The 11,167-nt window shown below is 44.6% G+C and overlaps 1 protein-coding gene across 2 annotated transcripts; it reads left to right on the forward strand.

The window, feature by feature from the left end:
* The first annotated feature begins 4,647 nt into the window (after positions 1–4,647).
* RPLP1 (ribosomal protein lateral stalk subunit P1) lies at positions 4,648–10,101 on the forward strand. 2 transcript variants are annotated; one of them, XR_008549382.1, is made up of 4 exons: positions 4,648–4,894; positions 5,572–5,646; positions 6,101–9,760; positions 10,087–10,101. XR_008549382.1 is itself a non-coding variant. In XM_054688448.1 (3 exons), exons 1-3 carry the CDS (start codon positions 4,823–4,825, stop codon positions 6,969–6,971), a joined length of 270 nt encoding a protein of 89 aa, XP_054544423.1. In that variant the 5' UTR covers positions 4,682–4,822; the 3' UTR covers positions 6,972–7,038. The 2 variants fall into 2 exon arrangements, 1 of the variants encoding a protein (XP_054544423.1); XM_054688448.1 differs by lacking the exons at positions 5,572–5,646; positions 10,087–10,101 and having other exon boundaries at positions 4,682–4,894; positions 6,545–6,662; positions 6,892–7,038.
* The last annotated feature ends 1,066 nt before the right edge of the window (positions 10,102–11,167 follow it).

The raw sequence follows: 11,167 nt of genomic DNA on the forward strand, positions 1-11,167 counted from the left end.
GGTGGGATGAATTAAATGAAAATACTAGAGATTCTCTCTCACCTTGGGGCTACTTGTTTTAGGGTGCAAATAACAGCTTTAAGTGAGAGGTATTTCCTATGCCAAGAACCAGGAATCTTCTTCCAGAGTCTACAAGTGATCTACTGGAACACCACAGCCCATGGACAATTCTTCATATACAGACGTTTGCCTTGGAATCTCCGTTTATACTTAAGCCTTCAAGAGCAGCATTTGAATGTCATTCAATTTCACTCTCCCTTTATTGGTCATAACCAAACAAAAGTGCCTCTCTACACACCAAAATAGTCAGACTTTTACCCAACTATGCTAAAGAAAGTGGGCAGGATGCTGCTACAGACCCAAAGAGGGCCCACTTGCATTGCCTGGAGTGGGGAGTCAAAGTACAAAACCACTGACAAGATTTGTGAGGCCTGACAGGAGAGCCAGGCAAGACATCTGAGTGGGGCAGAGATGAGTTTGGAGATAGGAGGAGGACCTCAAGGAGTCGGTCTGCTCCACGAAAACACCTGCAATGGTGACCACTCACAGGTGTTGGAAAACAAAGCTGGTAAGGACTGAACACTGGGCGTCTCAGGTCACAGTTGAAAGGACCTACTTCTATCCAGCAGCACTGACTGCTGGGGAGGAAGAAAAAAGAGGCAGACAGAAATAACAGGAAACTTAGGGGGCCTCCCTGGTGGCGCAAGGGGTTAAGCACAGCACTATGAAGCTATACCCAGCCGGCCAGGGAGCTACCCACATGGCACAGCAGACCTCTTCTGTCACGCCTGCTGCTCCCCTCAGCAGTATATTTCACTCAGTCTGCCTGTTCTGCTCCCCACTCTGTCTCTGGTGAATCCTCTTACCCCCCGCATCTCTGGCCTGTACCCTAGCTCTTGTATGCATAAATAAACCAATCTTTAAAAAAGAAAAAAAAATAAACCACACGAATGGAAACCAAGAGAAAGCTAGGGTTACTATATGTATATCAGACAAAACATACCTTAAAACATTGTTATACAAGACAATAAAGGCATACTGATAAAGGAATCAATTCAACAATAAGCTAGAACATCTGTAAATACTTAAGTACCCAACACAGAAGCACCTAAAAAGCAAATATTAATAAAGCTAAAGGCAGAAATAGACAGCAACACTTAGTAACGGTAAGGTACCTTAATACCCTTATTAGCAATGGATAAATCATCCAAGCAAAATCAATAAGGAAATAGCAGCCTTCAATGAAATTTTTGACCAGACTGACAACCAAAACATACAGAATATCCACCCAAAAGCAACCGAATGTACACACTCACAAATTGACATCAGCGGTCTCTGAAAAATCATATTGGGCCACAAAACAAGTCTTAAGTTCAAAAAATCTGAAATCATACGAAGCATCTTTTTTTGACCACAATGGTACAAGACTAGAAATAAATTAGAAGAAAAAACTGGAAAATTCATGAGGAATAAACATGCTACTTAGCTACTAAGTAACCAATGGGCCAATGAAGAAATCAATTAAGAAATTTTAAAAATACTGTGAAACAAATGAAAATGGAAATGCACCATGCTGAAATTTACTGATACAGAAAAAGCAACATACAGAAATTGGCTGCATTTCTATAAAGAATGAAACATCGGGCCTTCCCAGTGGCGCAGCAGTTGAGCGCTGGGTTGCGAAGCTGCCCGCAGCCTCTGCAACGCTGGTTCGATCCCCGGCTGGCTGGCAAGGGTCCTACATGGCGTGCAGACCTCTCCTGATGCCCGCTGCTCCCCTTGGCAGTGTATTTCATCGGTCTGCCTGTTCTATTCCCCGCTCTGGTGAATTCTCTCACCCTCCCACGCTTCTGACTGTATCCAGTGCTTGCATAAATAAATAAATCTTAAAAAAAAAATGAAACATCTGGAAAAGAAATAAAATACCCATTCACAATAGCATCAAAAACAGTAACACACTGTAGAATAAGGGAAGTGAAAGATCTACTTAGACAATAAAAACTAGGCCACTTTATTTAAAGAAATTGAAGAGGATACAAAGAAATGGAAAAATATCCCCACTTTATGAACTGGAAGAATTAATATTTCTAAATGTTCATACAACTCAAAGCTACGTAAAGATTCAAACAATACCAACCAAAATACCAGCATTCTTCATAGAATTACCAACTGCACAATTTGTATGGAACTACAAAGACCCTGAATAGCCAAAGCAATCCTCAGCAGGAGGAGGGGAACAAAAGTTTTAGATTTTTGTACTTTCTGATTTAAAACTGTCCTACAAAGCTACAGTAACAAAAATAGTATGGTAGAACAAAAATACACACAGACCATCAGAACAGAATGAAGAGCCCAGAATTAAACCAATTAGAAAAAATAATATTCTAATGTATTATTACATTCTTACGTAAGCAAACATACTTGTGTTTAAGTGAGGACTTCTTTTGAAGCTGATTTTTTTTCTTTTACTACAAAGATAGCTAATTTAATTTTTTGTTAGTAGTGAAGGTGTGATATTAGCCTTGATCAAAAGCAGATTCAAAAGTTAAGAAAAAAGACAAACCCACTTCCTTGTCACTAACAATACAGTAGTAACAATGTCATAGGCATGTTTTTAAAACACATGACAGCACTCAAAGGACATTGCTCATTCTTTTGAAAATACATCTGTAGGGTTAGGTAAAAAAGTGTTAGGCTTTTCTGCCCTCCCACCATCAGGATAGATGGATCCTTGCGGTCCTGAATGCATGCTTGATGGCGGGCACCTGGAGTAGGGTGTGGGCCTATGTAGATGGGATTCACCTGGGCTAAGACTGGGCTTATAAGGCAGGGTCACGGGGACGCCAGAAGAACCACAAGAAAAGCAGAGAGAACGTGAGAGAAGGCCAGGCCGGAGCGCCCAGATAGAGTGAAGGCTTGCTGGGGGCTAGGAGGCCTGCCAGCCTCCCAGCCCCCCTGTCCCCTAGCACCCCGGCCTGTGGTAAATCCCAATAAAAGCCTGAAAAGCCACTGAGGGCTCCAGGATACCTGGTCTGCTGGATCAGAAAACCTGCTCAGTGTGTATACAAAATAAGGGAAATGCATGAATAATTGGTGTTTTGCTGAAATCATTCTCTTAAGTAGTTATAAAGAGTAGCTGTGGTTAACTGGGTGCTCAGTGTTTTGGAAAGGTGACTTTAATTACTGGTAAAGAAAGTTAATGACTTGCTCAGGTACCCCCAGAATCATCAATGTTGGACACACTTAAGCCCAATACTAACATCACAGCTTTTCACTATTCTAATGATTGTCCCATCTTCCTAGTTTGACCAAAATGGCTTAGCCTTAATTTTATAAGTTCTCATGTTTTGCAAAACAGAACTAGTTGTTAAGTCTTTTCTTACTGATTTATAGTATTTTAATATTTGGGGGCATACTTTGGGCCTTACATTTTCTCCCAGTCTAATATTTTTCACTTTGGTTATGGCATTTTTTTAAGTAAAATTAATTTTCAGGAGTTTTAGATTTCCAGAAAAATTGTCGGGATATATAGAATTCCCTCTACATTCATAGCTAGTTTCTTCTATTTAGTATATTTGTTGACATATTTTATTTGCCAGATTTGTTTTTTGGCACTACACTGGTTGGGGAAGTGTGCTTTGGACTGATTCAGTCTGGCGTTGGAAAGGGTTGAATTTTTCAATAATTTTTTTTTCACCCAATTCCACTATAATTGTGTCCTGAAATTGGATGAAAACTCACTAGCTTTATTTTTTAAAAAGTCTGATAGTTTTTTTTATAAAAGCTTATTTAAAAGCTTGGGATATTAATATATATTTATATTTGTGACGAATACTGATCTAAATTAGAGAATTCCAATAGAACGTCTGGTCAGGGATGATTATGAGAAAATGGAATTGACTGAATAAAACAGGTTCCCGAAAGGAGACGGGATAAAAAACAAAACTGAATCACCTTCCCAGGAAAACAGGTAAATCCCAACAGGGAAAAAGTACATGAAATGTAAAGATTACCATTTTTGATGATAGGAAATTAGGCTTCAGATCATGTAATAAATGATGCAAGTTGTAAAGAATTGGAAAGAGCAAAAACAAAGGTGACAAAATTCACTCGTAATCTCCACACTCCAGGCCACACACAAGCAGGAGACACTCAAGTTAGGCTTCAAGACTCTAAATCCACACTCCGCGTAACTGTAATCCTGGGCCAGCTACACGGCCCGCAGCTTGGTGTCACCATCTGCAAAACGGAGGTAGCCGCACTTACCTCCTCAGCCGTGCGGGGAGCGGGCGCGTCCTGCGGCGCGAGGCCCGGCGCCGGGACGCTCCCGGCGCTCGGACGCTCCCGTCACCGCCTCGCGGCCAGTTTCTCCCGTCCACCTCCCTCCCGGCCGGCTGGGGGCTGGCGACGTCACTTTGTGATTATCTAAATAGTGTCACACGCGCTACCGTCCACGGGGTGACTTCCTTTTAACTAGGTAGCTACCCGCAGTTTGACTCAAATCAGGGTAGCTGCCATCTTGACCGCAGTCTCCTAGCAACCTCCAGAACGCGCGAGCCAGCTCCGTGCGCGTAGTGCGCAGGCGCCTCCCGTGGGCCCTTGCGGGCGGCTCTCGCTCCGCCTCTTCCGCTAGACGCGGGCGCCGATTGGTCGGCGTGGTGGCTATAAGAAGCTGAGCGCAGGCGCGCAGCCTCCTTTCCTCAGCTGTCGCTAAGGTGCTCGGTCCTTCCGAGGAAGCTAAGGCCGCGTTGGGGTGAGCCCCTCACTTCATCCGGCGACTAGCACCGCGCCCGGCAGCGTCTGTCCAGCCCTCGCCCGCACCATGGCTTCGGTCTCGGAGCTCGCCTGCATCTACTCGGCTCTCATCTTGCACGACGACGAGGTGACGGTCACGGTGAGTGGGGCCCCGGGCGGGGGGCGGGGCGGCCTGCGGGCGGCGGACTGTCCGCCCGCGCGTCCCGGCGTGGGGGCCGGTCTCTCCCGGCTGTTGCGGCGGCGCCTTCCGGGGGGGCCCGGGGTAGTGGGGGGATGGGCCCACGTGGGGTGCGGTCGGGGAGCCTCGGCCACGTGCCGGCCTGCGTTGCGCGACTTCGCCCGCGAATTTGCCACCGTTAATTGAGAAAAACGCCCAAAACGGATCTTGGGCGTCCGAGATCACCCCAAAATGTATTCCGAGACGCCCGGTTCCTGTATTTGACGGGTCGGCCTTGAATTTTTTGGGTCCGCTGAGGCCGTGCCGGGCCGGCCTGCGGGGTGTGGAGGACCTCGGAGCTCGGCTCCGCCTCCCGCCCTGACTCAGGACTGGAAATAGCTGCTCGGTTTGGGCTGGCCCTGCCCTGGGACGCGGCCGGGATGGCCCTGAGCCCGTGCAGGCCGTTTGGCACGTGGGCAAGAGAAGGCTCTTTTCTGGTTCGTGATAATTTGAAAACGGCCGTTTTAAGCAAGTCCAGGTCGGGTATTTGAAATGGGCATTCTTTGGTGTACAGGTATTGGTGTTCTTTACAGTGTTTTGGGGAGGTTTGTGGAAGCTATACTTTGCTCTCTGATGGATTGGCATTTTATTTGTTTTAGGAGGATAAGATCAATGCGCTCATTAAAGCAGCGGGTGTAAATGTTGAACCTTTCTGGCCTGGCTTGTTTGCAAAGGTAAGGTGATAGCAAAATGTAATTTAGGAAGTTGGGTGTTAGTGCTGCCCTCCAGAAGTGCCGGAATTCCCCGTGCTCCTGGACTTCCTTCAGTAAAAGTGTTATTTCTTCACATTTCTATTCTTCGGGGCTAAATAAGTGTTTGTCTCTTAATTGATCTGAGTCTGGCTTCTCTTACATTGTGAAACCATGGTTAAAAAAAAGACTAAATCAGGTCACTCCTTTAAAAAAAGTGACCCAAGAGGTAATATCTATGCTATTTGAAGCACATCCTCCCAGTATGATAGCCTGGCTTAATGGAAATTAAGTGTGGTGGTATTTGTTGATTACTTACTGTGTCGGGATAGAAAAGACTCATGTAGACAGGATTGCTGCCAGAGGGGTTGGGTACTGGCGGTCTTCCCATTGCACAGATCATCTCTGGTAAGTAGATGACGTCTGACTACTAACCTAGTGTCCTCCGGAAGAGCTTTCAAAGGTTAAAAACACTGTACCTGCATCACCTTTTATAAATTCCTTTGGAAGAAGTTACAGAATTAGCATTTGGAAAATATAATTCACTGTTAGAGGCAACATGGAACTTCTGGAAGAATCCTGGTTTGACAAGGAAAGCCAGCACTTGAGGCCAGTATCCCCATTTGTACTTCACTGCTTAATATAGGGTGCATGTAAGGTGTAAAGCCCAGAGTAGTTTTTCGTAACTGCTAAAATGGCAATGGCTGTGTGGGTTGCCCTATATATAATCTAAATTTTCAGGATGGTAGATTACAGGAAAGAAGAGAAACGTGTAGTGTTGGGAGTTAATCACTAAGTTCAAACAGGTGTCTTTTCTGGATACTAGAATAAGTGAAAGGATAGACTGAGTGTTAATTTGCCTCTGTGTACACATGGTTTGCAGGCCCTGGCCAATGTCAACATTGGAAGTCTCATCTGCAATGTAGGGGCTGGTGGGCCTGCCCCAGCTGCAGGGGCTGCCCCTGCAGGTGGTCCTGCTCCTTCCACTGCTGCTGCTCCAGGTAGGAAACCATTGGAGGGAGGAGTAGGGAGATTAATAAGTATTCTAGGCAAAGTTGCTCTTATTTGCCAAGAGTGATGTGTAGAAATCCTAAATAAAAAAAGCCATAGTTTGGATAGGTGGAAGTCAAGGATAGTTTTGATAATGAAAGTTGAAGGGCCTGGGGCTGTTTGGAATTTAAATGTTGAGATGTGATTGACATAAATTTTTCTTTTTTTTTTTTTTTAAAGCTGAGGAGAAGAAAGTAGAGGCAAAGAAAGAAGAATCTGAGGAGTCTGATGATGACATGGGCTTTGGTCTTTTTGACTAAAGGTCTTTTGTAACACGTTCAATAAAAATTTGAACTCTTTGTTCTTTGTTGGGGGTAGTGTTTGGTGATGATCTCACTTTTGTCTAAAGTTGGCTTTTAGCCTTTTCTGCTTTGACAGTATAGGTTTTCCTCTTTGCCGCCATCTCTTAGTGGGAAACACTATACCAAGCTGGACTTGGTACTAAGTATGCACTTAATGTTGCAGCAATGAGACATGGGGAGGTGGGGGTGATCAGAGTAGAGGTTGTGCAGATGATTTATATAATTTTATGGCTAGGTTTTTTTCCCCTAGATGTGAGCTGGTGGGGGCGGGGGTAAGGAGGATTGGGGTGGTAATCTTAGACCTAAGATTTAGAAAGCTCTCTGGGTAATTCTTTAGTGTAATCCTGGCTAAAGATTGAGCTGTCTCAAATGAGCTCAGACATTGACACACGTGTGTCTGGGGGCGTTAGGTGGAATGTGGAAAATTTAGGTTAAGCTCTCAGCTATACAGGTGGATGAAATCAGAAATGAGATCTATGAAATCCAAGAGAAGTTTTTTTTTTTTTTTTTTGGTGGGAGGAGGGTAGCTTCAGTCACACTAAGTCAATGTGACTAAAATGGCATGAGGTAGAAATTGGTCCACTTTACAAAATGTTAGGGTGTCCCTGGATATGCTTTAGGAGGAGCTACATACAAGATGCATCTCTGGGAATGTCCATACTAAACAACAAGCATATTAAATAGTTTCATTGTTAAGTTCTACTAACATCCTGAAAGCAAAGCATCTATCTTTTGCCCTAATATTTAAATCCTGCATCAGCAGGATGCTAGGATTATGTGTTCAGTGCACAGATTATTTTACGGAGAATAATAGGAACTAGTGTGCTCACTGACAACCATCTGAGAACAAAATTGATGTCAATGTGTTGCACAGTTGGTTAAGAAAAAAAAAATCCTCAGCTTTTCCCCTCAAAATTAAGGTGAGAGCCATATGTGAACTTTAAATACAACATAATGGTATAACCAATTCAAATAAACTTGAGTTCTCACCCCATAATTTGAAGCAGAATATATACAGTAAAATTGGAACAATGTAAGCCAGGGGATTTGCTTGGGTATCCTTTTCACAAGTTCTCCCATGCTAATTGGCTCTATTTGTCTATCAACTTGCTCCAGAGACTTCCTGACACAGTCATAGAGGACAAAGCTGGGCCTGGAACCCCCAACTCGAATCCAGTATTCTGTAATGACATGTCCCTTCCACACAGGTTTGGAAACAAGCCTGAATAGCTAAGCTAGAGGTAGACACGAGCTGCTTTCTGGACAACACTGATAATAGTTCTCAAACAGCAAGATGTCCCTCTAGTTCAGATTATAGACACTCATGCACCATGGGACATGGATTGCTCAGGTCAGAATCTGCAATCTGGAACACTTGGGACACAGAGTTGGGGCCTTAACATTTTCACAGAATTCCACAGATGAGTTCCTCTGTTTTGTTGGCCAGAGCTTCCACTCTTGTATATACTTTGAGGGTTAGTGTGGTGACCAATTAAAGTTAGAAATGAGAATTTTCCAGATTCCAGATCTCTGCACTGCTACTCTTAGGGCACTGACTACCTCCTCTAGTCAATTCCACATCCAACCACAGGAAGCCCACTCCTAGTCTATAAGAAGTCTTAGATCCCAGTACAACCCACTTGTCTCACCCTCCCCACCCTTTTTTAAAAACTTGGAAGAGTTGAATTAGCATTGCATATAAGTTTCAGGTGTGCATTATAAATCAACATCCGTACATACCACATTAAGTGCACTACTAAAAGTTCTATCTTTCAAGCATACAACTGACCTCTTTTACCTGATTATCCACCACTTAAAAGTGTTTGTGATGGTTCAGTATCCTCTCCACGTGATTAAGTTCAGGAAACGGTGTCTCTTTTTTGGTATCTCAAAATTCTTAACACACTGCCTGGTTCCTTGATGGCGTTCAGCATACTTTCATCAGAGCCCAACCCTCTTATCTTTGTCATGAGGAAAGAAGGGCTAGACAGGAGGAGGAGAAATTCGTTCAGCAGCAATTTCTAGCAGTATTAGAACTGGAGCCCAAGTCTCTGGACCAGTAAATGCTCTCCACAAGGTAGCAGACAGGTCGGAGCAGAGAAACCCCCGTATCCCACCACAAGCCTCATTCATTCATTTCATTAGCACTTACTCCGACCTTGCAGGTTGTCAGATACAGGTGTGGATGTTCATGCTCTAAGGTGGGGAAACCCACACCCGGAGGAGGACGCAAGGCCCCTCAGGGACCAGTTCCCCAGAGGTAACACGAGGGCGTCGGGGGGTTGGGGGGATCCCCAGGTGAGGCCCCAGCCCGGCATCTGGAGATGCAGCACTAGCCTGGCGTGGCGGCCCGCGGATGAAGGAGATCGAAGCCAGGAGGCCGCAGGAAGTGTTCTCACCTCACCCGACCTCCCAGCCTGGCACGGGGACCCAGGCGTCTGAGCCCACGCTCAAGTTCACACGTACAGTCCGCCGCACGCCAATCAACCTCTGCTCCGGGGGAAGGGGCGGGGCGAGAGGCGGGACTAGAGGCCGAGCGTGGCCAAGGGAGCTTCTCAAGTGCACCGAGACCTCGTGGGCCGCTAGGGGGCGCGCGTGCCCGTCAGCGTGAGTCGCGCTACCAACAGCTTTGAAAATCTGGTTTATTAGCGGCACGCAGGTCCCGGCTGCTGGTTAGTGGATTCAGGCAACTAATTTATTGTGAAACCTCTATGTCCCGAGATTCCAGCATTGTCATTGGCCAACAGGTATGGAAGGGGCATATTTGTAAAGCGGGAATAATGACCGCGTTCCTGCCACACAGTTGTATTTTCAGAATGGGACCAGCAGCAATAGACTTCAGAGTTTGGGCTAGTGACGATCGATCAGTAAGTTCCCTGATCTTTTGCTTTGGGGAAGAGACCTGTTTCCAGCACCTTCATCTCCAGAAAGAGTTTTTGCCCTGAGAAAGAAGTGGCAAGATTTGATTTTTAGCTGCTTATCAGCTAGTTAAGTCACCTGGGACACTGTTAAAACAGAATCGGATGAAACAATGGTTAACTGTAACTGAACAGCTTTCTGCATCCTTCTACAGGCCACTGAACCAGGGACTCCCGGGAGGAGCCTGCGTTTTAACAAGCTTTCCTGCAGAGTCTGATCATTAGTCTGCAGCTGGAGTAGAGCAAACCCAGCTCCTCAAAAGGTACCTGACAAACAGGTGTATAATAAATATTGTTTGATGGAACAACTGAATAACTGTCTTCAAATATTGAAAGAAGATTCAACAGTTGGATAATAAACCATGTTGACAAAATTTGGAAGATGGATGGTTGGTTTGAGTGTGAATTACTACAAATTTTTAAGAAGGGTAATTTGGTTCTATCTCAAAATTAAATGTCATAATATCCACCCAGGAATTTCACTTGTAGGACTCCATCCAAAAATATCTCTACAATTTAAGTGAAGCATTGAGGAGAAGCTTTCATGTAGCCACTAATAGGAGTGCTGCTATTGAAAGCTATCCAGGATTCTGTAAATGAAAAAGGCAAGTTGCAGCCCAGCCTACAATATGACCCTAAAAGGTTCACATGCATATATTTACATGTGTAAAGAACATTTCTGGAAGAATTTGAAAGTAACAATTAACAGTAATTACCTCCCAGGAGAAGCACTGGAGAGGATGGGAGAGAGATTTTTCCATTTCCTTTTATCCTTTCCATATTCCTTGGGTTTTAAATAAACCACAACCATGTATACTTTTAATAGATTTAAGTCTGCTTTAGTAATGGCACTGTGGTCTCTGGCACTGGTTAGTGGATTAAGCCAACTAATCTGTTGTGAAACCTCTGTCAAGAGATTCCAGCACTTTCATTAACCGGCAGGAATGGGATGAGGGCATATTTTAAATTGGGGAGAATGACCCTGTTCCTGCTACAGGCTGTTTTTTTGAGCAGTGGGAAGGGGTATGTTAACAATTAACACTGTTGCTAATTTTTCAAAACTTGGAGAAGCTTTACTATGGAAGAGAAATTCAATTTACTCCATGTAACTCCGAAGGGGACAAGTCTGACCAATTTTGAGACAGTTGCAGCTCAAAATCAGAAAAACATTTGCTGGGCATGAGGCTGAGGCTGGGAATGGGAAGAACATGTCTGTTTCAGGAGGGAGGGAACGGG

Source organism: Talpa occidentalis, unplaced genomic scaffold (assembly GCF_014898055.3).
Source record: "Talpa occidentalis isolate TD23 unplaced genomic scaffold, MPIMG_talOcc4v2.1 talOcc4.11, whole genome shotgun sequence".
In the NCBI taxonomy this organism is placed as follows: domain Eukaryota; kingdom Metazoa; phylum Chordata; class Mammalia; order Eulipotyphla; family Talpidae; genus Talpa; species Talpa occidentalis.